At 35.6% G+C, this 26,879-nt stretch overlaps 1 protein-coding gene across 4 annotated transcripts in view; it reads right to left on the reverse strand.

Moving 5' to 3' along the window:
- Nucleotides 1–26,879, reverse strand: part of ATP8A1 (ATPase phospholipid transporting 8A1) — a 117,310-nt gene that overhangs the window by 64,599 nt on the left and 25,832 nt on the right. For 3 of the 4 annotated variants that reach the window (XM_055794538.1, XM_055794537.1, XM_055794540.1), the window contains 12 exons: nucleotides 25,440–25,509; nucleotides 24,706–24,833; nucleotides 20,024–20,135; nucleotides 18,984–19,149; nucleotides 15,829–15,956; nucleotides 14,036–14,113; nucleotides 13,133–13,221; nucleotides 11,119–11,163; nucleotides 8,460–8,532; nucleotides 6,345–6,450; nucleotides 5,035–5,117; nucleotides 4,796–4,845 (listed from right to left, as the gene is read on the reverse strand). In XM_055794538.1, the coding sequence (XP_055650513.1) occupies nucleotides 4,796–4,845; nucleotides 5,035–5,117; nucleotides 6,345–6,450; nucleotides 8,460–8,532; nucleotides 11,119–11,163; nucleotides 13,133–13,221; nucleotides 14,036–14,113; nucleotides 15,829–15,956; nucleotides 18,984–19,149; nucleotides 20,024–20,135; nucleotides 24,706–24,833; nucleotides 25,440–25,509 (1,128 nt within the window). The remainder of the gene's footprint in view (nucleotides 1–4,795; nucleotides 4,846–5,034; nucleotides 5,118–6,344; nucleotides 6,451–8,459; nucleotides 8,533–11,118; nucleotides 11,164–13,132; nucleotides 13,222–14,035; nucleotides 14,114–15,828; nucleotides 15,957–18,983; nucleotides 19,150–20,023; nucleotides 20,136–24,705; nucleotides 24,834–25,439; nucleotides 25,510–26,879) is intronic. The other variant, XM_055794539.1, reaches the window with a different exon arrangement.

Here is a 26,879-nt window from a genome sequence, read left to right on the forward strand (position 1 = left end):
TGTTCTCAGCTGACTGGGATGGAAAAACAGTTTTACTGTCTAATAATTAGAGTGAGTGCTGTTTTTCTGTGCATACTTCTGTAGGCCTTCTTCCTGTAAAAATGAATTTGAGAATCTTTACCTTCCTCTGAATACTGTTTACTCATCACAAAAAAGCATCTTAAAGCACAAAGCACTTGTGACCAATATCATAAAGAGGCAGTGCATCACGGACCGTTTCAGCTTTTTCCTCCTTCCCAGCTAGTCTCTCTCATACGCTGTACTATGCTGCAGTCCTATTGCTGTCATCCCAGAGGTGCATTCACCACCCGAAGTTTGACGTACGCTAAGAATTGGAAAGGGGCTCGTCTCATTTTAACTACTCTCTGGTTCTCAGTTATTGATGCAATACAGTATTTTTTCCTTTTTGCCCTCATGACCGAGGTAGGAATTGGAGGAAATCATGGAGAAGACTGTCACTCTCTGCTTTCTGTCTTGCCTTTGAGGTCCTCCAACAAGCATGCTTTAAATTCTACATCACACCCAGTCAAAACATGTATACATACCATAATTCTTTAAAACTTCAACTTTTTAAATAAATCTGCAGAAACTATTCAGGGAACAAAACACGTTTCTCATGCAACAGTTCACAGTAAAATACACAGAAGAGAAGGGAGTGAACAAAACTTTCACAGTTTTGTTTCCTGTTGGAACTGGATCCCATCAAATAGCATTATTGTACAAATATTGTACAAAAAAAGTCTAGAAAACAGAGAAAACAACCTGACAAAGTAGGAATTGGCAACTGCTATTGGCTGTTCTAGCTAAGGAACAGGAAAACAGTCTGGAAAAATCAAAACTGGTCTGACAGAAAAGAAAACACCATCATCTACTGGCTGTCCCAGATGAAACCTGGAAATCAGCAGCATCTATTGACTGCTCCAGGTGGTGGTGTCTCTGCCATATGAAAATCGCTTGCTTTTACCCTAAATGGAGCTTCTCTCTGAGAGCCACCCCTGCATGAATTTTTCTCTGAGACCTAGACAAGTTATTTGACCATCACCGAGAACTCTTGGCTGACTACTGACTCTCACTCTTCAAAATCAGACTTTGTCTATCATTGACTTTGAGGCCCCACTCCTGGGAGCAGTTTGGTGAACACCGTACCAATACTATTTTGAGTAACACAAAAATATATATGTATGTGTATGTGTGTGTATTTCTGTGTGCATGCACACGTAGTTAACATTGTAAGTGTATTTCTTCACTAGTAGTATTTTAGTAGCAACTTGTAATATATGGAAATACATAGTTGCTGCTACTATTAAAACATAAATGTACTTACCTTATTATTCACGAGAATACTTGCTTTATTAATAGTAATTTGTACTAATCTGTAATAATTTAGAAAACAAAGCCTCCATCTCCTTGTGTGCTATGGAATCCTGCAAACCCACCGTTGTGATCTACTATACACCTGTGGGCCAGGAAACCCTTTGGGCAGTGACAAGGAGGCAGAATAGCTCGTAATTCCCATGGGGTTGCCATGGCGTTACAGATGGACAGAAGCATCTTAGGAGGACAGAAAGAATTCCACCAGTCACAAGATTTGCTGCTTCCAGAAATAGTTCTTGATGGGCTCTCTGTTACTTTAAAATCTGTCTCAGGTTTAAGACAAAAATTTCTTCCAAGTGTAAGCACACAACCACAGAAAACAAACACTACTACAGAGGTTTTGGTACCTCCTCTGTCAGCTACTCATGGTTCTACATTTAGAAGTATCAGTTTTCAGTCACAAAACAGGATCAGTATATTCTGGACCTCTTTGAATAATAGAGATAAGGTCTCAAATGCTGTAGAAGGGGGACTTATGTCTGCCCAATACAACAGCCAACACAATGTGGATTATTCATAAAACTCATCAGACAGGGGACTAGTCAAGATACTGCTGTATTTCAGGTAAATACACTGGCATTCTATATCAAAAATATTTAGGTTTTAGACAAGAAACTTTACTCTGTAACTATCACAGAGGCAGAATCTGCTAGAATGTGGAAGTATGCCCCAGGGATACGGATGAAAACTGGTCACTAAATCAATAGATGGTACATACTCCAGATACTCACCTATTATTACTACATCTATACTCAACACTTGCCAGTGAAATTAATTCTGGTGCTAATATTCAATTCATTCCTCTAAGAAGTAAGCAGATACAAGTCAAAACCTCATTCAGTAGCACTGCTAGAAACGACACGTTGATGCAAAGACTGAGGTGCACTGATTTGTGCACTGAGAGTGGATATCACTTATGCTTACTGAAACAAGGAATCACACACCCAAAATCATGCTCATCTAAGCAAGTGGCCCAGATGAAAAGACAGTGCAGGTAGTCAGCACAGGGATGACAGTAAGCATAAGACACTTTGCATCTGGATTCTTAACTGACATAGTGCCTTACTTTCCTTGTGCTGCAGAGATACCCTAGGAGCTGGTTTTGGCTCCCAAGAGACAGCTGCAGTTTTTCTATTTGTTACACTTTCAGGTGAGTGAACACAAGAACAGGAACACCACCACCTAATTCTTTCCCTGACAGTATGGGGAGCCCTGAACAGCAGAGGGTCTGAACTTCCTTGAGCTTAAGGATACCACAGCAGTCGTGGCATCTGAGCTGAGTATCTACTGGAGGCAACCTAAACTCAGCACAAGTTATTAAGACACTATTTGCTCCACAGAGAATAACACTACCTTTTAGGAGTAACTATCAGCTGGCTAAGGATTATCAGTTGCTTTCAGTATGCTCACCTGCCAGTTAAGACTGAGAGCTACTTCCTTGCTATGAACAAAGTATAATTAGCATATTGTGTAAGTGTGCTACTTCTCTTCTCACAGGCACAGCTATAATAACTGTAAGAAGAGAATACCATAAAAGACAACTCTACCAAGCATCCTTACAACTTTCACTTCTGTAACATACTTCTCCGAAAGACTACCCTATCAAATTTTGACACTGTTGCACTCTACTTGTAGAGAGTCTTTTTTGGCTTGTACTGGATGGGTGGCAAGGAATTAGTTTGTATTTTTTCTGAGAAAAAATTGGAACACCTGGAAATAGTTTAATCACCACATATTACTGCCCTGAAGGTACATGCTCCTACGCCTACCTATGGTGTTATGTTTTGGAGCCAAAATTTCTCTTGCTGTGGAACAAGGGTGACCTCTAGTGCTTCCAACAAATCAGTTCCAAGCAAAGCTGAATATTACAGAGTAAGAACAAATTCAGCTATAAAACTGGAACTTAATAACGTTGTTAGGCAAACTGGTATCCACCAAAAACCTTAATCCTCCAAAGGATAAGATTTAAAAACAAGTCTCCTTACTCCATAAAGTATCACTGTTTAAAGTACAATTTTAGACTGTCAGAAGTTTAAAAAGATCTATGAAATCAAGACAAAGATCAAAACCAGAAACAAAGAAGGAATGCTTCACTGCTACTCCAGGAATGCAGTATAAACTTTCACAGATGTCAAACTAAACCCAATGCGCTTTGTGCTGCATACTTGCTAACTTTTCAGAACAGAAAGTGAAAGTGGTGCCTACAGAAAAATGAAACCATGGCATAAATCTGAAAAATTTCAAGTATGTCCTCTAAAATATATAAAAACATTAATTGCAAGCAGTCATTAAAAGACATTAAAAGCTACACCTATTCCTTTCTGCTCCATTTGGTTTTTTTTAGTGTGATGATCTTACTTTATGTTTCATAGTATTAACGCTATTCTTATAACTATAGGCAACTACTTCCATCATTTCACCCAGCCTATACATTTTCAGCCCATCTCTCCAGTACTGTCTTGGATTTTTATTTTTTTTGATCTTTTTGCTTCTTTACCTAAGTTAAAGGGAAACATAATAGGACAGGAAGAAAAACAATGATAAATTTCTGCAGGTCTAATTACAAGTAATCATTCTAAAAGGGAAAGAAAGGAAGAGGGGAAGAAAGAAAAAAGCTTCCCCTACATACAAATCCCTTCCCCATTTTGTGCTAAAGCAAGCATCGGGCCTACATGAACACTTAGAACACAGACAGCATACATGGATACAATTTAAGCAGATACACATAACAAGTGAAACTGCATCCAGATTTCTTATGGGAACCTTTGCAACTTCAATAGCTTTGACAGAAAATCTTTACTGAAAGCTAAGCATGTTATAAACTCAGTTTCCAAGAAATCTAACTGGCCAGCACTCTAGTGATGCTACTCAGAAGAGAATGGGCTTCAGTCTAGTGTATTTAAACAAGTCATAATTCTGCAAGTGTATTTAAGGTCAAATGCAAAATTTCATTCTATCAGTCAAGGCAAACACAAGTTATGTATAACACTTATTTGAATCTCTCCCCCTGCACCCAAAGAATGAAGTTTTTATAGTAAAATCACATGGTGCCAGGGCTTTCAGAAATACATTTAAAAGTTCAAGTACATTCCCATACTGTCTTTTCACATTATTTTTTTAAGTTTTGAGATCAAGGTTTTTTTTCTATCTTTGTGCAAAAGCAAAAGTGAAAAATGTTAGCCAAGAAGGAGACAACAGGAAAAAACACATGCCTCAACGTGTTTTCCAATAAAACCAGAAGTGTGATCTTAATCATGTACACTGCTTTCCCTCTAGTACGATCACGTATCACAGAGATAAAAGCTACACAACCTGCATATTTTGCCTGTATAAATATAAAAAACGCAAACATTTTTATCCGCAAGAAAAATTAACAAAGTATTTTCACAAAAAGACATTAAGTGAACAACATGCTGTTTACCTTGTAAATTCCAGGACATTTAGGAGTTCATATCTTTCTTCCTGTCCCAACTGAACAATTGGAAAAAAAAAAAAAAAAAAAAAAAAAAAAAAAGTGGGAATTAATGCAAAAAAACCCTCAAAAGGCCCAAACCCAACCGAACATCTCCATAGATATGTACCATGATGCAGTTATTCAGAAATAATTGAATACAGCAGGAGTAAATACAGCAAATTATAATGTTACTCCAATGTACTTACAGACTCTATGATTACTGAGTCAGGTGTCCTTCCAGTGAACACAAAACGAAGATGCCTGGCTGCTCTGACCAATGCTCCTTCATCTGCAGCAAGTCAAGTATTTATTTTACAGACATACCAGAAAACTGTTAGTTTACCCCAACTTAATGGACATAGTCCAAGCTTTTCTACTTCTGACTTCCTTCTTCCTTTATAGATTTTAAGATTAGATGTGGTGCTGGAAAGAACTGTTTCTCCTGTTAAAACTGATGAAATTAGTTTACAGTTCAGAGAAAGTCCTCAAAAGGAACATGTCTCAGCTCAGTAACAAGAACATCTCTTCAAAGCACCTAGGCAAGCACCTTCCTCAGTGAGGTGCTAGACAAGGTACATTTCTTTTTGTCTAAGTTCTGTTTTAGAAGAGAAGAATGGTTAAGTCATTCCTGTAAATAATAGATGACTTCAATGCCTACATTCAGGAAACATTTCAAGCAGCAACCCAGTCTCCCACAGCCATCAGTTCTCTCCAAATGAAATGGCTCAGGATGTCAGAACAGAATTTGTTTGCAATGCCCAATAAAACATTGTCATGGCCTGGCTAGCTTTAATTATTATCCTACCTCTGCCCTTGTCTTCTAGTTCTTGAAGGACAGAATTCAGAGAGAGACACCTAGGAGCTGGGGCAGACAGGGAAGACAAAGGCTGGAGACTCTGCACTTTGTGTCATTCTCCCATCCTAACCTGTTATAATACATTAGCTCAGCAGAGCTAAGCAAATTGTAATCATTTTGCCTTGCTTCATAATTTCCTGAATTTAAAAATTGTCTATGAACCACAGTAGGCTTGAACCAGACCTTCCGCACTATAATCTTTGCTCACTCTCTAGTACAGTTTATCAGAACTTTTATCCTATTAAAAGCATTTCTTTTTCATTTTTGATTACAAACACAGTTTCTGTTCTAAAGCAATACCATGGTTACCAAGTACAGAATAGGTTCACAAACAAGGACATCAGTTTGACTCTTGGTTTGATTTCTATTTGCATTTGAACAGTTCCTTCAGACTTCCACAGCAATGTAACTAACACCTTAGGAGTGTTGTATGGTTAATCACTCCTTTGCCCTTACATAATCCACAGGACATTCATATGTATTTTCTAAAGCAAATTAGAGAAGTCTAAATCCTTTTTTTGACAAAACTGATTTTAGCTGACACCAATTCTTTTTTTGAGTGATATGTTTTCTTGTTTAATTTTGAAAGATACTTCAAAAAACAATAAACTTTGAATAAAGTTTGTTTGTTGTATGTTCATGCAGTTACTCAAGTCTCACCTGGAGATGCTGCTTGATATATAATTTTATCACCTTCTCTTTCTGGAACTGCTGTATGACACACTGCCATCATTGTCAAGAACTCACATATTATAGGTGCAGTTGGCTAAAAAAAAATACGTCAGAGTGTGATTAATCCTTTAAGCAACAGCTAACTGAAATGTAATAATAGATACAGACAAAGAACAGTCAAGAAGCATTTAATGAAACATTTTTCTTCTGTTCTTTAAAAACTATCACAACTGAACAAAACAGATATTATCTGTACACTAATTTCAGATGCAGAATAACTTTTAGCTGCTATACTTCGGTACCAGCTATATAGATAGAATTTAGTGGCATTTGCTATCATAACAATCACAGGCAGGTAATCAGAAACACAGAATAATTCAAATAAGCATTTTATAGAGAAGGTAAGTCTGAATGCTGTAAGGTAAGACTCCATTGAAGTCTCTATGTTGAAGTCTCATTGTTGTCATTTTTACTAAAAATACTCCCTTTTACATTACTTTTGTTTAATACTGTATTTGACAACACTGAAGAACCTTTAGAAGTATGAACTCGATCTTAAAAATCTTTTCCAACCTAAACGATTCTATGATTCTAAGATGTAGCAACTGAACCCGAAAATCACATGGAAAATGATGCAAAGTCAGGCAGACAGCTTTTAAAGGGACGACATTTACATGAATGTCTCAGGCAACCCTGTTGACAAAGCTGAAACAATTTTAGATGATTTAACCAAAACAGAGGAAGAGTGTATATAAGCAAAATAGTTGACTGTTTTTGACAAATACAGCTAAAAGCCTTATTCGTACAGCTGAAAAGGAACTGACTCATGAATGGTTGCTCAAAAGAAACCCCAGCATGCCCCCTAAATAAGCTCAAAGCAGCTGCTACTTCAGCTGAGTTTTTTTTTTTACAATTACTCTACAAAATACAACAGTCTTTGAAAATTTTAACTCCACAGTGCAGAAACACTAATGGGAGCAGGTACCTGTCCTCTTCCACTGAGGGACAGCAGATCCTCTTAGTCGTATTCAGAAGGCTGAACTACAGATTCTTTTCCAAAGTATTTCTGAATTCACTTAACATACAGTGGTGAAACCTCTCTTTGAATATGTGCCTGAATTTTTAACTTGAAGATGTATGCAAATGCACTTTTGTATCTTGTATGCTCATATTATATATACTTAATACTACGTATCTACCAGAAAATTTTCAAGATTCAATGATTTGCACGCCAAGGATTCTCTAGAGAACAGCAGTAACAGGATGATGCCTCTTCCAAGCAGTATATGTTACTGAAAATAAAAATGGCCTGTGCAGGTAAGTTTAAGAGCCCCCTCTGCTTTAGATATGCTTGAGAGTTGCACTTGTGTGCCTAGCATTTAAGCTTGCCCCATCTGTAGGAACAAAATGCTTCACTGTCTGCCAGTTACCCTGAAATTATTCTCCCAGGGAGACAACATTTAAGGAAAGAACAAACAGTTACACTATTTAAGACAGGTATTCTTGGTTGTGACTAGGCAAAAACATCTCTTGTACAAATGACAAACAAAAAGTGGTAATGATGGTATTGTTTCTTAGTCAAATCAGAAACTAAGCCATTAACTGTCTGTGGTATTGTCTTTCTGGGGCAAATACCAGCCTCTAGAATGCCTGTTTCATTTCATCATCTGAGCTGATGATCTAACCTCATAGAAGTATGTACACAAAAACAACGTATATGGTTAACTCCTGACTCCTGTCGAAGCCTAGGCACAGAAATACCAAGTTATGTCAGGATAGTAAGTTAACTGTACTGATCCCGAAAGCTTTGATGAATGTCATGACATCATATGAACAGCAGGACTAATGTTAAATCACCCACAGAATGAAGAACGCATTTTATACTCATAACATCTGAATCATCCCATCAAAAAAAAAAAAAAAGTGGGGGGGGAGGCTGGATCCAATTAACATGTATCAGCAACAAACAATTATAATTCAGAAGGGCATGCTGATTTTGTGTAAATATGTAATTCATTTTCCTTCAGAGGACATCATCTTTTGGCTTACTGAAATCAATGGTTTGATTTCACAAACAATGGTAATTGTTTCTATGTAACTTACATGATTGCTTTGAAGATTCTCCAGTAATGATGAGTCACTAAATGTTTTATCTTCTCCATTTTGTAAGCCCTGCCTAGAAATAATTAAGTAGGAAAAGAGATCACCATTAGCATATTCTTAACAATTCATATACAAATCATCCACACTACTGTGCTAAGGTGAAACACAAATTTTGGTTTGTAGCTGTTACAATAAAGGCTGCAATCATACTGTGAGAAAAGTAGTGAAAAGGTACTTGTTTCATATGTCCAAATTTTATCTTATTTTAAGAAATCTTGATTTATGTAAATACACTTAAAACCAGGGAAGTTTTTCTGCTGACTTCAGATAATGCAGGATGAAGTAAAAATAAAACTACAATGTAAGACTGGCTTCTTGTCTTCTGATCTCTATCTAGAATGAGATTATACAAGGGATCAGAAAAAGATATGACTGAAGAGATCATATTTCATTGACAAATCCGCAGTTTTGGAATAGGTATGCAAATGCTTGCAGAAAAGGAAGTCTGGTATCTAAAAGAGGTAAGCAAACTGTGTTCAGACATCAGTGAAGTCTGCACGAGAGCGTTTGTTTTCTATTATGATGAAAAAGGAACCTAGATAAAGAAGACACAGCAACACTGGTGAAGTAGTGACTGCAGACATGCAAGGTGGAGATGGTTCTGGAGAAATAGTCATACACTAAGATCTCTCAAATTGCACAAATCTTCTGGCTGAAGCTGAGAGCTCAAAAATATAGATACTTCTAGGAAGACTTGTTACTGCAGCTGACTGTTGAGTACTAAGACAATCTTAGCTTTTGAGTTGAGTACTAAGACAACACTGAGTTTTAATCTCAGTGAAACAAAACACTGCTGAAAAGTGAACCCAGTTGGAGGAAAGTATTTTTTCATTTACTTTGGATCTTGCTTTGAATGACATCATCTTACAAGAGAGTGAACACATTTGGAGATTTAAGTTAGAGCTATATACATGCAGTCTAAAGATTCTCTATGAAAGCCAAGTGACCTGTTTTAGACCTGCACTACCATGGGGGAATATAAAATGGCAGTACCTCCTCTATACAGCCACTCAAGGACTAGTTTTTCTAAAAACCTATTATTAAAGTAAGAAATTAAAAGCATCCTCATTCACCAAGACTTTTTTTTTTAAATGGAAAGCATAGAGATCATGAAGCATCAAATGTTCATAACTTCAGATACATTAAACTTGTTGAGAGTTTAAGGTTTACGTTTTGTTTGCTTAAAGCTTTCTGACAAAGACTTCAAGATATTTTCCAGATTCTCGGTGCTAGAAAAAGGAAAAATATTTGCAGGTGTATGTTGTCAAACTGGAAGGCAATTCTTTCCAATGCAAAAAAAGAAGAAGAAGAAAAAAAGATTTAACAGATTTAGAATTCAGTCATTTTAGGACAAGAAATGTTACTGTCATAAACAGATTCTATTAATGACAGCAGATTTACACACAAAAAAATTTCTTAAGTATCTTATTTCATAAGTATTTACAAGATGTTCATCACTTATAAAAGGGAAGTACAGTTTGGGTTTTTTTTTTAACTACTATTCAGGCATCAGTTTATCCATTTCAGACGTGCTTATAAAGATTTTGATGTGTATTAGTCAAAACCAGTCTTATTTCATAAATGTCTTATAAGCATGGTTAATTTCATGTTAAGCATTGCATTATTTTAATAAAACCACTCACACAGTTAAGCACACTTGTATGTCTCTGTAAGAAGCACCTTGCTGCTACATCATATTCATGCCAGGTAAGATTTTGGGGTGTGCATGTGTGCCACTTTTTGTGTGTATGTGGGTAGGATTTGTCAGTTTTTTTTTTTTTTAATCTAAAGAATTGTTGATTCTTTTTAGCAAAGGAAGCTTTTTCCTTCAAACTTTTAAAACATAAGATGACAACATATTGCAGTTGTGTGACATATCTTGCCGTGACTTTCAACAAATATGATAGTAATAATTCAAAGACTGTAAATGACATCTTTTCCCTGATCTATCTGAGCTTACTTTGAATGGTATTGCAACTATTTAGTTTAAAAAGTATGATGATGAAGGCATCATGAAGACAGCAGCAGAAAGGAAGCCAGGATTTAAGTCTCCTGAGGTCCCTGTTAAGAGATTAATAGTGACCCCAAGTGTATTTGGGTGCTTTAATCTCATTTTCAGTTAAGAACTAGGTAGTGCTAATATTCTAAAACTATCTGTAGGAAGTAAAATATTTACGATAACTTATTACATATTTTTCAGTCTCGTATATGGACGTTTTTCAAACATGTTAGAGGTTATTACTAACCTAAGTATCAGTAGAAACATGTCATCAAAGTTACTGTAATACCAACTACCTTAGTAAATGACAAAACTTTCTCTCCAATAAGCAGTTCCGAATTGTACCGGATAGTCAGCAGAACAACATTACTACACCTCAGTGATCCTCTTAGCTATTCCATTCCAGAGTATACAACCTATTGCCATTGAATTCTGATGACATAAATTTGCATAAGACTGTCAGCCTGCAGCAATTTGAAGCAAAAATAACTTTTGAGTATAACATCTCACACATAGCTCTGTTTCTAAAGATCTTGCTCACTGGTTTTAAGCTTGGATCTTCAACAAAACACCACATACTAAATGATTTTTAGGGCTTACCAATCATCTGAAGGAACACTATAATCCTCAGGCTCAGGGCAATGGCTGCACAAGAAGTAAGGGAAGAACAGAAACAGGGAGAGGAAAAAAGAATCACAAAGGCTAAAAAATCTGATCATGTATAAAAAAAGAAGTTAGATAATGAAACTAAATTATTAAAAAAAGTTTTAAAGTTATTTCAACAGAGTATTTTGCTAGTGCTAGATAACAAGAAAAATACTGTAATGTTTATCTTGAAGCTTCATAAACTAGAAATGCTTTTTTTTTTCAATTGAAAGCCTGTCTATTTACTAACTTATACCAGCAGACATAAAGGCATTTGCCCTCTTCACAAATCTTACTTTATATTTCAGTATATATACATTGTTGGTTTCTCATTAAACAAAATTTGGTTTTTAAATTATCTGAAGCCATACTAATGCAGCTTGTCTGGCTGAGTTCACGAAATGCTGATGAACAAAGCTAGCCGTAGCACATGAAGGACTCTGCCCTATGATGACAGATGTTTAAATATACCACAATTTATAACACTTAGAAAGAAGAGGCATGGGAGAGATGGAACAGTCAGTTTTACTGTTTTCTTTGTTCCCAACTTCTTATTTGCACCAATACAGAAAGACAGAGTGACTCTGCTGTCTGAGTAGCTATGACAGATGCTGTAATGGCTGTTCGCTGTTAAAAAGGAGCTCTGCTTTCTAAACCGTGATGCTAATCAGAAAACAGGCCTATGTCTTTTCAAAATGGGTGGATGGGAGCTGGAAAGTATAACATGAAAAACCTGGTCATTTCTAAAAAATACATTCACACCAAGGTTTCATACAGGAGAAATTTTAGAATTTGTCCTATACCAACTTCAGATGAAGATACATAATAAATCTAGTATCAAATACTGCTTTTAAGTGCCATTAGCATTGATGTAATTTTTTGTCTTAAAAAACTGCTATACAAAGATCCTTAAGTCACAAAATTAGCTGATGTGGTTGAAATTGAGCCCAATATAGATATACACACACACACGTATATACATATCCGAAATACCCAGGTTAGAACTGTAATTTATTACACATATTAATTAAAAAAAAATCAGGATGGTTAATGCATTAAGGATTGTAGTTTTTTCAAAACAGAAAGCCCAGATTAGACTCCTGAAAATTAGGGTTTTCAAAGGGATCCAAATGATAAAGGCACAAAAGCCAAATCATCACCGTTAGCACAAGCCCAACAGTTAAATTTCACGACGCCTGCCTGCTCTCTATGCAGTTCTAGAGGTGTCTAATTATCTGCTACTGAATGCTCCGAGATCAGCCCAGGCCCAGCATCTAACATACCGGTACACCACACACAATTACAATGTAGGTGCTTCTGCTCTATTTATTGCTCTAATGATTTTATTTTTTTTTCTTAAGTAAACCATCTTGGAAGTTTGAGGCTTTTATGAACTGTGCTGAAGGAGCTGGCTGCAACCGCTGACAAAGAAATAGTAAAATGCTTTGTTTGCATTTATTTGGAGAGAGTTCTTAATATAAATTGGTATTTGGAGTTATACCACTAACTATTCATAAAAGGCACTTGTATGGTGGCTACAGTATTGTAGTTCATGCTACAGCACTGTAATTCAAATTTTTGTTCATCCTGCATATTGTTTAGTTGAAGATCATGTACCTACACAAAATATGAAGCATGGACAACAGCACGAGTTTTTGCAAGTATGAAGGAAGACTTCTTTTCCAATAACAACATTAAACAGACTGAACAATAGCAAAACCATGTGCACTGAAGTTGTGTTACAGCAGTAAGCCTTTGGTATCTAAACGTTATTTTTATTCCTCTTTGCAAATAAGGGATGTCATGACTGAAGTGATGATACCTTTTGTAAGTAACATTTTATAGTCACAAAGATACTGACTCCTAGTTGTAGATATTGCCAGGTCTAAGTTTATTTTAACTGTAGTATTAATGCATGGGTACATATGGAGAGGCAGAGGAAAAGAAAGGCACACAGATAAATACCTACCCATAAGCAACTCCTGCTACAGTACACTTCTTAAATTGCATGACGTTGCATGTCAGGGTACCCGTTTTGTCAGAAAATATGTATTTGACCTAAATGAATGATAAAATTAATTAATTATATGTTAACGTTCAGCAGTTATTTACATATCTAGCATAATTCACTACTATCAACCCACCAAGTATTTTCACCAGTTCTGCAAACGTCATAGTTTATAGAAAAAAAACCCAAATCTGTACATAAACATGGCAGATGCACAGTACTCATTTCCAAATGCATCCATCAACTCCGATGTCAGGAAGCTTAAGCCTGCTTCAGCACATGGTGATATACTTAACTTTCCCTCGCTCTACGTATTGCTGAAATGCAAGAAAATAGCGAACACCAATGGCCTTGCTAGTAAAATACTCAATTTTTGACAGAAAGCAAAATAGTAAAAGAAATATATGCATTTCTAAACGTATCTTTTTGACACAGAAATATCTTCTTAAAGCCAAAACAGTAGTAAGAACCCAACAGTTCAGGAATGCCAAGTTGCAGGAATAGAAGAAATATATTCCTGAAGATGCCCACTACCACAGTGTATAAACAGAGACTAAATTTTTGTACTACAGACAGCCATAATGCTCAGAATTCCTCTGATTTTGTAACTTTAATGATACACTTCAAACTTCTGTGTTTACCACACGCACGTTGATACATAAAGTAGTGTTTGTTCACTTAATACTGGTTTCAAAAATTTAACTCCCATACATTGCAAAGTGTTTTTACAAATATCCAGCAAGATGAATAGAAATATGCAAAGACTAAGGCAAGAATGTAAGTTATTTGAAATAAATCCTCACATTATTTTAATAATTTAATTGGAAAACCACATGAAGCTAGAACCAGTAATTTTTTTTCTACCTGCCCAAGTTCTTCATTGAGATTGGAAGTACGAGCCATCGCAGCAGTGTCCGTAGGTTCATAGTGCATGTCTATGTCCTACACAAAGAAAAATTATATATTTTCAAATTGGTCTTTCACTAAAAAAAAAATTCTAGTACATAAATACAAAAGGTAAGTGTAGAAGAGAAGACCAAACATGAATACACACTATTTACTTATGATTATTTCAACATGGGAAGTCAGACACTGTCAGATCACTTTCAAGAGTCCCCAGAAGAAACTAGACAGACTCTTCAAAACAAAAAATCTATATGATACTCTGAGATGTTACTCTGATTATTTCCAGTGATCGGTATTATTGAAAAACTGTTGTACCCATGCATCTAAAATAGATTTAGGAACAAGCAGAAATACTACATTGTTACACTTAAGAGAGAAGTCAGTCTTATCTGTTTATATCGTATGCCCAAACAGTCATTTCTAAATATTAAGATAAAGATACCTTGAGATAAAAACATGAAGATAAATTTAAGAGTACACAAATGTAGGGTCCATTATAAGTGTTAGGGTTATTTCATGGTTTGGTGGTTGTTTTTTTCTTTACTTGTTAAAAAGATTAAAATCAGAGTTTACTTTTAAATACAGTAAAAGTTTACAACATTGTGAAGCGTGGCAATGTAGTGCTACAGATTACAGATGACCAATTTCTCTATACCAATGACATGCACATAGAGAGATAATGTTGAAGATAAATGTCCAGAGTCCCAGATTAAGATAAATTAAAGACAACTAATCCCTCATGACATGAAATGGAGCATGAGATAGGACAGAAGTTAAAAACGTCTTTTGGATTTGTTGTATAAATAATTGCCAATATACGTATTCAAAATGGGCAAGCTTTTGTTGAGTATTTATTTTACAATATAGAACATAAAGGAAGGATTTCATCACATTCTCTTATTTGTCAACAATTTGTTCTATAGCACAAAAGAAATGAAGACATCAAAACCAGCTGACTGCTCACAAAAAGATTTAACTTTTAAGATAAATGCATACATTTACTTTACCTGCTACTCCACATACACTTTTATCTCTATCTGCATGACATCATTATTTCACACACACACACAAACTTATTTCACACATTTGATCAAGGAATCAGATTAAAGAGTTCAGAATGCTATGAATAACTTGCATTTGGAAAAATTGAAGGCATGCTATTAAAAGCACTTACATGGCTTTAAGGAAATACCTCCCTGCCCACCCCCCCTACCTCACCCCCCAAAGACAGTAAACCCTTCTTTTCCCCCATTAGTTCATTAAGAAAAAAACCTGAAAGGGTGCCAAAATGATCTTTATATGTTCTGTAAGAGATAATACTAACTGACATTAGGTTTATACAAAAAAAAAAAATCATTAAGCTATGATGGTGGCAAAAATCAGCAAAATACCAAAAAACCCCAAACACGAGCTATGCTTAGAAAAAAGAAATGAAACTGGAAAAAAACTCCACTGGACCGCAAAACAATTTTCTTCTGATTATTCTGGATGAAGCCGATACCTGGGTACCAACAATGAGAAAGTACAAAACACATAAAAACGTATTGCAAAAGCATTTGGTGCATGTATAAAAGCACTACTTAAAACAATTTATTACTACCGTCTCAGATTCCAGTAACAATAAATAAAAAGCATACATTTGTATTAAGAAAAAGCCTGAAGAAATTGTACACATAGACAAGCAATCAAACACTTCACTTGTAAAACACTTGATTTTAGAAGTCATCACATATTGTAAGAAAAATATTTACCCAATTTATGAAATATGCCTGGATAAATTTAACGACTTCAAGTGTAACCAACAAACTGATTGGAATAAGGTTATTGAATAGGATGATAAAAGTCAAGAAATTCAATCCAAAGTTGCTTGCTCCACCATCTGCCAAAAAAAAAAAAAAAAAGTCAAAAAAGATTTAAGACCATAATTAAAAGAATGTATATAGTGTATTCAGAGTATTGCATTAACTGCTGATTTTTAAAATGTTCTGTGTCTAAGAAGAAATTTGAGAATTAATTATGGTATCACTTGCCTACAAATATGACCTTCATAAGAGTTAGGGATCTCTGTTATAAAGTGGAGCTCAAAATTCAGAATTCTTTGCCATCTTCTCCAATTTCTGAAAAGCAAACTTAACCAGCCATTCCTTCTTTTGCCACATTTTAAGATCATAATCTGGGAATATCTATATATAGCAATCAGATTCTAAACTTCATATTTTAGAGTTTTACATTTTTAAAGGGGAAAATTTATAGCAGAATGCATTTTTTCTCCATCCACCCTCATACCTTCCGATTCCCTACCTCAAGCCAGCAAAATACTAAGAAAAAGGTAAATTCATACCACATGAGGAGAGAAAATTAGAGAGTTTCATGAAAGTTTTAAAAGAATTGGAAATGCGAATATTAACAAATGTAACAAGTAGTTCTATGCTACTTTTCCCTTTTAAAGTTTTAGATAACTCTAGTAGTAGCACCTCAGAGAGGATGCAAATGGGACATCGCAACCTGCTCTTCAGTATGGCAAAAGGGTAAAAGATGTAGCCTGTCTCTCTGTATTCAAAGATCTCTCCAAGAACAACAGCCTCAGGCAGGTTTCCACTGCCTATGAAACGTGGATCTGGTGGTTACTCCAAGAACCAAGAAAGCAGGTTTTTGATTCATTAATACCAATCTCAGCATCAAATGAAGTACAAGTCTAAAAGACCAGAGAGCTAACATTCACCATGACATTGTTACTCTCAATAATGACTACCAAGATTAAATTAAGCTTGATACCTATTGCTACCTGTAAATAAAATAATACTCAAGATATTTATTATTAACATTACTACTTTTTTTGTCACCCACAGGCAACAGACTGTTCTAACTAAATACTGACAGCATTCAGAAAGATGGGACACTGCTGGAAACCTGTTTCACCACCACATAAAAATTAAATAACTAAAAGGAAAGTGGAATAAATTGCTTCTTACATATTAAAAGTACCTGGTACAAGAACAGCTATGAGCTGAATGCAGCCTTAAAGAGCATACCATGCAAAACCTAACACAGTTTTATTTAGTCATGGGGCATGTATCAGAAAATGAACTGACAAGGATAATCACTTGAGGAACACATAAAATATCAATGACCGCTATTTTATGTTTCTTTTTTTTTTCCAGGAATAAAACCAAAAGCACCTGTCCTGGTTTCAACTGGGATAGAATTAGTTTTTTTCTCAGTGGCTGTTAGCTGTGTTTTGGATTTAGTATGAGAATAATGACGACACACTGATGTTTTAGTTGTTGCTGAGTAGTGCTTACTCTAAGTCGAGGACTTTTCAGTTTCCTATGTTCTGCCAGTGAGCAGGTGCACAAGAAGCTGGGAGGGAGCAGAGCCAGGACAGCTGACCTGAGCTAGCCAAAGGGGTATTCCATACCATAAAATGTCACACTCCGCATATAAATTGGGCAGGGTTGGGATGCATGTGGCGGTTGGCCATGGGCTGCCAACTGCTGCTTGGGGACTGGCTGGGCATCGGTCAGTGGGTGCTGAGCAGCTGCACTGTGCATCACTTTTCATTTTTTTCTCTTTTTTGGGTTTTATTCTTTCTCTCTCCTTTTCACTACAATTATTTTATATTATTACAATTATAATATTGTTCTTACGTCAACCCATGGGTTTTACCTTTTCCCCTGATTCTCCTCTCCATCGCACCATGGGACAGGGGAGTGAGTGAGCAGCTGTGTGGTTCTTAGTTGCCAGATGGTGTTAAACCACAACAGCATCTGAACTGCTGCACTACTGTGGTAACCACTATATTCTGAAAACCTTTATATTTCCCAGAAGAAAAAAATGCACTGAAAAGAAGAATCAGACAAAGCACATCTAGTGCTATCCTTTTATACGACTGGAAACAGTCAATATTCCACTAACAATTTCACTTTTTTTCCACTTCACGACGGCAATACAAAAGTTAAATTTCTTCCTCAGCATCGAAAAGAAAAGAAGCAGGGTTCTCAATAAACAAAAGTTCATCATGAATGCAGACAACTGTTTAGTTCAACAGATACTTCAGGAGAGTGCATTCAAATCAGAACTGTAAGATTTTTCTTTTAAAACTGACCAAACCACTCCATAACCGCTATGATGACCACATTCAGTGGCTTTGTATTCAAGACTGCTGTTTCAGGAGCAGAAAGCCTAGTTCTATTTCTACTGTCTATGTAAAGAAGGCTCTAGGCCCACCAGAAGAAATTCTGAAAACATGAATAATTGACCACAAAGTATATTTACGAAACTTCCTTTAAATCTAGTTCCCTCATGGAGGGTCAAATTATGTCTGTATGTTGCATGCTGCCGTGAAGGCCCACACAACATCACACTGCCTTGCATCCACACTGTGAGTACAGTTGCCCAGTACGGTATGTTAGATGAGATCTTTTGTGGCTCTTTTATCTTCTCCAGGAGCAGTCTGCTAAGATTTGATGTTGGCACTTGATAGTTAGTTAGATCCCTGTAGAGTAAAAATGACCCACAGCATCATTTCCTGGGATGAAGGGCTTTAAAAATTCAAAAAAGTCACTGCAGCTTTAAATATAATCCATTGGTAATAGCGGAGAACAGCTTTAGCCTGATGTCTAGGAAGCTGACTGTTTATGCCAGCGGAACGCTGATACAGACCTTGCTGAGCGGCAGAGATGTAGCGGCTGAAAGACATAGAGGCAAACAACAAACTTCCTGAATTTAGCAAGAGCTCAGATGTCACAGTAAAGTAAATTTCATACTTGCTGTGATATACCTAGCCTAATGACTTTAGTCAACAACGAATAAAGACTGAAAAAACCACAGTGTGTAAAGGACGGCAATCATCCTTTCCAAATATGAAAGACAACTGAACACTAAAATATATTTTTTTACATCTTACAATTTAGATCAAGATACCAGTCTCTTCCAGTATGCCTTCGATTCCATATAGCTGAACCAATTGAGCAGATCAAAGACATGGCAATAAGGATGCAGAACAGAATCAAAATCTGAATGTTTGTAATTCGTTCCACATTAGACATTTTAAGGGGTGGACTTGTTGAATTCTGCAAAAGACAAAAAACAAAAGTGCCTTTTAAATATTAGAAGGGGTACATACAGTTCTTGCTTTTCAAATTACATGTTACTGCCTCCTTTTCTAAATACTCTCCCAAATACATCATCATCATAAATAGCATAACTTTCACTCCAAAGAAAAAAAAAAAAGCAGCTCACAAATCCATGAATTTGAGCTTTAGATTTGTGTCACAAGCCATTTGAACAATCACACAGAACACTCCTAACAGCAACAGCTACGGTAAACATTAAAAATGAATGTGCATATTATCAGTGCTACAGAAGACAACTGCTAATACAAACTTTTTCAAATAACTGTTTTACAAATCAGAAAAGCATGAGACATGCATGATCAATCTAAAAGCATTCTTTTTTCTTAACAAATGCATCTCAGTTTTGATTTCAAACAGTGCTAGCAGAAGTAACTTCACACTTGAGAATGGTTCTCTTCCCTCCTCATTTAGCAAATAAAGTTTCACATTGTCTTCTGACAAGAATGCTTACCTTTGTACTTGAAAGCAAGCTCCACAACAGGACAGTTTTAGGAGCAGTCAAAAATAAAAAACAGATGAACAGGCAAACTATAATGATCCAACTTGCTAATAAAATAGTTTTCAAAGCACAAGTTACAAAAATCACCAAATATGCTTACTAGTGGAAAAACTACTTTGTGGCTAAGTGACTAATAATAACAAGAAATTGCTTTATTTTTATTTGGTTTCCTTCATAAGAAAGATGCTCTATTACTGACATTTTAACTACTGTACTGAATCTAGCCATATTTCCTGAAAGGATCTTCTGTGCTGTTGGACGGCATAATAAGGTAACAAAACAGATAATTAAGAGAAAATCCAAGTGACAAACCTGCATAAGTTTTGTGTCATGTCCCGTATAGACAACTATCCCATGAACCCACTGAGTATTTCTCAACTGAGCTCCTCGTAGCAGAATCTGATCAGATCCCAATGGAACAGTACTAGAAGGAAGAAGTTTTATATTTTAGCACTGAAGCAATCAGTATCAATGAATAAATGTAACCAGCAGCTGTTAAAACTAATTTCTTGAAATCTAGACAATTATTGTAAATATGCTAGGAACCTAATTTTTGGAGTTAACTTTTTGGGAGTGTTGACAGAGAGAAACCTTAACAGTTAAAAGCAAGTCCAAAAATTTAAGTTGGCAAAAATATTAACTTACCACTCGATTTTAACTATGGACTACTAATTTTGATATGGCACTACTAATCAAGCATACCGCAACCAAAAAAGGCTAATTTTCCTGCGATCTATGATTACACAGCTTTTTCCTAAGTGTACTCTTACAAAATTGATTTTCCAAAGCAGTTTTCAAATGAAATAATTTTCTGCTCTCAACTTAATCCAGCCTTCCAGTGAAATAAATATCCTTTATGAACATGAGTAACTATTTAAAATTCATAACACTATTTCCTGCACCTTCTTTAAATTGCAAAATCAGGTAAATGTCACACTTTTAGAACTGTGCCAAGCAAATGAGCAACAAAACCTCAAAAGACGTTGGAAACATTTAATTTAACTGTCTCCAATTCAGACAGCTGACTTCATACAAATACTGCAGCTCAGATTTTTCTTATAATATTAAAATTTTAGATAATTGTTATTCTCTTCCTGGGTCAAACAATACATTATTTTGACACTTTTCTTTCTATAAATATCAGCTAGCAGTTCAGATTTTTCAATAGCGCTCTGGTGTTTGGCATTCTTACCTAAAACTATAACCTCTACAGTTGTTTGAAACCAACACATTGTTAAGACCATAAATAAAGAAATAAATAAATTGCTTAATGACAGTAACTCTCTCATTATGTATCTCTGGTACATAAGCTATAAAGAGTCTGAGGAAGCCATGATATTTGGTAACCTTTCTGGCAGCACAAAGTCTCAGTGAGTAAGTTTCTGGTAATAATTTCTTTTGGATGGTCAAGTCCCCTTCCCTCCTCTCAGACACAAGCTTTTAAGATTCAAGACTGCAAGTAAAGAGGAAAAAAACACATCCTTCCTCCCCTAAAATTAACAAAGGCAACACAGGTTTTTGGAATCAGTTCTTCCAGAAACTAAGAGAAAAAAAATTAAATCTGGAAAAATACTTGAGCGCTTTTTCATAAAAACCTAATGACTAACAAACACCACCCCACTACAACTTGGCCCACTTACTTCCTAGGGAACTAGCACGAAGCATACTGACTGTTTAAGGAATCATTCTCCCCATCAACTAAGTATGTTTCAGGAACTGAAATGTTGAATGATATTGCCATGGAAAACAATTCCCAGGTACGGGCACTTCATCAAAAGAAGGAATCAGAAAAGAAATCTGAACTATAAAACATACCAAGATTTACTTGCTCTCTAATCTAAACTGTGCCACTCTTCCATTTGAGATGCGTTTGTATCACGGCAAAATTAAAAGAATAAATATCCTTTCAAGTATGAAAGGAACTGCTGGGGTTCGAATTAGACAATAATCATTAAGAGAGACTCCTGTTTGCAAAGACTGTTTCTGTGCTTATATTTATTTATTTGCATTCCGTGATCAGAATAATTCTAAGACTTTTGGACCATCCATCTGCACGATATGTAGACATTTCAGTTAAGGAATGGATTACCTCTCATTCCAAGACTAGATACACTAACATGAATGTCACAGATGATGAAAGAAAAATAACTTTCTCTGGTTATATGCAAGTCTCCCACAGATAAACTGGACACCTTTTCAACTACGGACCTTCTCCGGAATGACAAAATACTTTCTGTCCCTTCTACTAATACAAGAGTCTAGGAAGGCAGAAGTCAAAACCCTCCACTCTTAATTCTTGTACTTCATGAAGAGCCAGGTGAATTCTAAGACTCTTCCTGCCACTTCCTGATCTCCCTCTTTGTCCCCCCGTTACAAACTGTGAAAAATACACAGTCAAGTCCTTTCTATTGCAGGCCCCCTTGATCCTTTTTTCCACAGGATGCTGGCTCTCAAAAGGGTATTGTTCTCCAACTTGGCACAGGAATTTATCCTCAGGGGTCTGTTAATGGGAAGACAATCAGAAGAGAACTGGGATTGCAGTCACTGGGATTTGTCTCTAGCAGAACTGGCATACAGACTAAGTTGCTGAGAACAGGCAGCAAAACAACCAGGGGCATAGAAAGCCCAGATCAGCCAGGTGTAATGTTACTGGTCCTCAACATTGTGAACACTCCCCACTCTCTAATGAGGTGACAGTGCGATGACTCGACAGAGCTCTCAGGTCTCTATTTCCTGGCGTCAGTCTTCTCAAAACTGGCCCAACTCATCTAATTCTTCTTGCATGCTATGTATGTAACTAATGACTCCTTAGCAACACATTTGGGTTGTATTCAGTAAGGGATGTTCTCAATGGGGAAATACCTGAAAGCATACTTTCCTGCCAGGGCTGTCAAGGGTATAATAAGAGCCAGTAACTTCTTAAGACACATTTGAAAGCTTACATACCAAAGTGTTTTTCTTAGCAAGCATAATTCACTCTTACTCAAATTTCTTAACAATGTCTCCAGGAAAATGCTTACTTTAGATGTGGATAACCAGTATCTGCCCTTGTTTTCAACTTGCTCACCCTTGTTCTCTGAGCCATTGTCTAATCATAATTTCAAATTTGTCCAGGCTAAAGAACTTTTCTCCTGTCTCCAGCCAATTGTCTTCATTGACTATAATGAAGCTGACGTGCTTCTATATATTCATGAGCGTAACAGACAGCTGCACACTTTGGAGATAAGAGTTAACTCACTCAAAAACTGAGGAAGAAAACCTTTCCAGCCTCTTTTAGTCCACAAATTTACCCCAACGGCAAAATAATTGTAGTGGAGTTCTACCTTCTTGAACACTGAGTATCCAGAATTAAAAAAAAGAGAACCTTTGGGTATTTTAATTGCTCTCCCATAAAAGGAAAAAAGGAAAAAAGAAAAGACTGAAAATGTCAACCAAATAACTCATTGGAGTGACATAAATGTTTTATCTAAAGGGAAAGAAGAGGGAGATAAATTTTCAATGTCCTCTATTGCTTCTGCAAAAATGTTAAGGTGGTAGTGGATAAAATGGAAATCATAACCACTGGATCTACATAATCTGGTGGGAAGGTTTTAAAGATCTGGATAAATAAATACCAGTTAGATGAATCTGTGCTACCTCTAATACAGGAAGAAAGAGAAGTCATCCCTGATTTTTCTGGTTGGAAATAAAGTCAGGATCCAAAAAGAGTTACTTACCTGCAATTCTTTTTCACTGAAGGTAAATATTATATTAGAGCCACACTTTTGGAACTATCCTACTACACAGGAACTATATTCAAAATATTCCAAAACTGAATTTCCCAAATGACAAATTGCTTGACCAGCAGATGGCATGCTCCTACACATTCTTGAGGCATAATAGCCATCAGCATATTCAATGTTTCTTTTTAAAATCAGATTTTAAAGTTAAATAATTAGATTAAAAAGAAAAGTATGTTTTTCCCTCTAGCCAGGGAGGAAGGATGAATGTGTGGATCTATTATAACCATTACCTTCAGAGAAGAATTACAGGTAAATGATTTTCTCTTCTTAACGACAAGTACAGTGGAATTATAATAGATCCACACTCTTGCGACTGAAAACTCCCGGAATGCATCTGTAAGAAATCAGTAAATAAAAAATGGAATATTAAGGGAAAAAAATGTATTTGATAATTAGTTAGCACTACATATATATATATAGATATATATCAGTCTAAAATCACAAACATGAGTAATACTATATATGGAGAAATAAATGCCTACCAAATAAAAAAGAAATCCTGTAAATCTTTGGGAATGAAGGACTGAACAATTCTGGATCTCATAATGAATTTTATAGTCCTAATGTACCACATTTGGTTCAAACCCATAGAAGACTCCAAATATTGGTATTTGGTAAGCACTTAAGTATTTTAAGAATTTTTGAAGCAGTTTTACAAGCATGTATGTTGTAGTTGCACTGAGGTGGTCTATTTTTTACAGAAACATACTTTCAGTAAGCTGAAGTATTAAACGTCTTTTCAGCTACCAAATTAGAAAAATTAGAAGTATATAGCAATGGACTCAGTTCCACTCTAGTCTTAGACAAACGGAAGAAAACAACAGTAAAAACAGATAAGAAACTACTCCTATTCAGCTTCTGTGCTAGAAAGTTAACAGGCAAGGAATGAGATGCTTAAGTAGTGAGTTACCAGGTACATATTCTATAACTATCACAATTTGATTAAAACTCCCTTCTATTATTAATAGCTATTGCTTTCTGAAGGTCAGCTAAGTATAAAAACTCAAGTTGTACACATTAGAAGTAAGGTTTTATCCCTCTTGGGTTTTTTGAAATGAATAAAATCTAATAAAATACATCAGAAAAGATGTTTACCTCTCTAGTCTTAACAGAATAAAGACTTTACTATTCATATTTTAACTTCAGTAGTTTAACAACACATCTATCTACTGATAGCCTGACTCTCCTGACATCTTCCTTGAATTTACATACCCATGCCCATCCAGTCTGATGTTTCCAACAAAGTCATACAGATGTCGGTTTGGGCTCTCACATTCAATTCTGCCTGAAAGTCTCATCAAGCTTTCTATGTCCTTTATGTCTGCTGTTAGTGGCAAACCCTGTAAAAAAAATTAATTTGTCATGACATTAAAATCACTTTCCACTATATCATTCTATGTATTGTAAATCTGACAGGGATACTGGTTTTCCAGTCTTGCACTATGGTAGCAAAATGGGATTACTACACTTTGCTGTCATGCTACTGGATGTTACACACAGTGAAAAAGTCACTTTGGTATCTTAAAACACCATGAAGACGGGGCATAACCAATCATATAGCTCAGCAAGAACACCCCTGCATAGAGACTGCTATTCCCTACCTACCCCTGAAGGATAATACCGGCACCATCAGCTTTTTTCTGCAGGGCTGCTCCCTCATCTATCCTCTAAAAACAAAACCAATACCCAAACTACTAATATTTCTACCTATTTTCCCAAAGGAAAGCCCTAACATAAAGCATAAAACATGGCTTAGGAGTAACCATTACCTCCTTCTACTTGATTAATTGAACAAAAACTTTAATGATGTCAATAATGCACAGCTTTTTATTCAAACTACTAAACTTTCAGTCTTCTAAAACGACCATTAATGTCATAAAATGTTTTTATAAGCAATAATAGATGAAAATAATATTAGTAATATTCTCAAAAAATTAAATTCCTACCTGTCGAATTTTTAAGTTTGTCTCACCATCTAAGTTAGATGTTTCGATGTAGCACATAGCCTGTGGTTCACTATTAAGAAAAAAAATAATCCTTAATTTTAAATCATGTCAAAATCCATGGATTTCCTGCAATCTTTTAATACCTATTTATGCCATCAGGTTTTTCTTTCTCTTATCAAATCTCCAGAACTAGAACATTTACAGCCAAACCTGTGAACAACAGCACGTTACATTTTCAGAAAAGTTTGCCAAAACCTATTCTTAGATGAAACACTGCTAAAAATGCTGTACACAGCAGCAATTTTGTGTGTTTTAACATGAGATTAATTAAGATACAAGCACAAGTATAGTGTGTTTGTAGTGCCTACTACTGTGGGCAGCAGTAGTTTAGATGTAAAAGTTTTCTTGTAAATGGTTCTCTTATAAAGAGAGTCTAAATTATGGATAACATCATACAGTTTTTTAGATATGTCCTCTATGCAATTTAAGAAGCTTTTTTACAAATTAAAAGTTTTAAGTTTATGTAGAACATTACTACTTGAATGGTTCATCTATTTGACACATATTGATAAATGGCTGAATGCTTGCGTTTAATTTTTTCAATAAAATTTTTTGGCCTGGGACACAGCAGCGATTCCATACTTTGTAAAATACTTTTAGACTTTAAATCATATTACAACCATTACAGAACTAACAACTATGAAAAAAAAGAGATACAAAAGGACAAAATTACTTTTCTGCAAATAGTAAAAAAGAACAGGTCTAACAGGTCAGGGTTTCTGAATTACTCCAGTCAGCTCCCATTTTCTGGGTATGAAGACAGAGCACCTATTACTTACAACTACAATAGAAAGAAGTTTTGATCCTGTAAAGGATCAAATGAGTCATAAAACCCCCTTACAACTTAAAAAAATAAAGGTTTACTCCTCTACACCACTTTAAAACTTCTAATATTTTCCTTCTTTCTAGCACGAAATGCAAGCATCGAGTGCTTTTTAAAATTTTTTGTATTAATGAAACAGTGGCTACTGATAGGTGACTTAGTTTTAGATTGCAGGATAAAGTTATTATTCTAACCCAATTTTGTAAAGCAAAAGCATTAAAATGTGATAAATCATGATCATAAATTGCTTTCAGGCTACCGTTTTCTTGGCAAAACTTTTCTAAAAACATAAATAACTTCTTTTTAGATTGTTTGGATGGAATCACCTGTACAAAACATTACAATTCTAGCATTTTTATCAGTTAATAAAAAACAAGTAATATTTTTTGTGAAGCACTTGTAAAAGACTAAGGCAGCAAAGACATCTGAATTGCAACACATGCTTAATTGTAATTACTGTAGCAGATAGCAGTGACCTCTGAAGTAAGTTACAGATAGATCAAGGCAGGCCCATTGATTTGTTAGGGAAAAACAAAGTGCGGTAACAGTGCAGACAA

The sequence above is a fragment of the Falco peregrinus genome, chromosome 2 (assembly GCF_023634155.1).
Source record: "Falco peregrinus isolate bFalPer1 chromosome 2, bFalPer1.pri, whole genome shotgun sequence".
Taxonomy (NCBI): domain Eukaryota; kingdom Metazoa; phylum Chordata; class Aves; order Falconiformes; family Falconidae; genus Falco; species Falco peregrinus.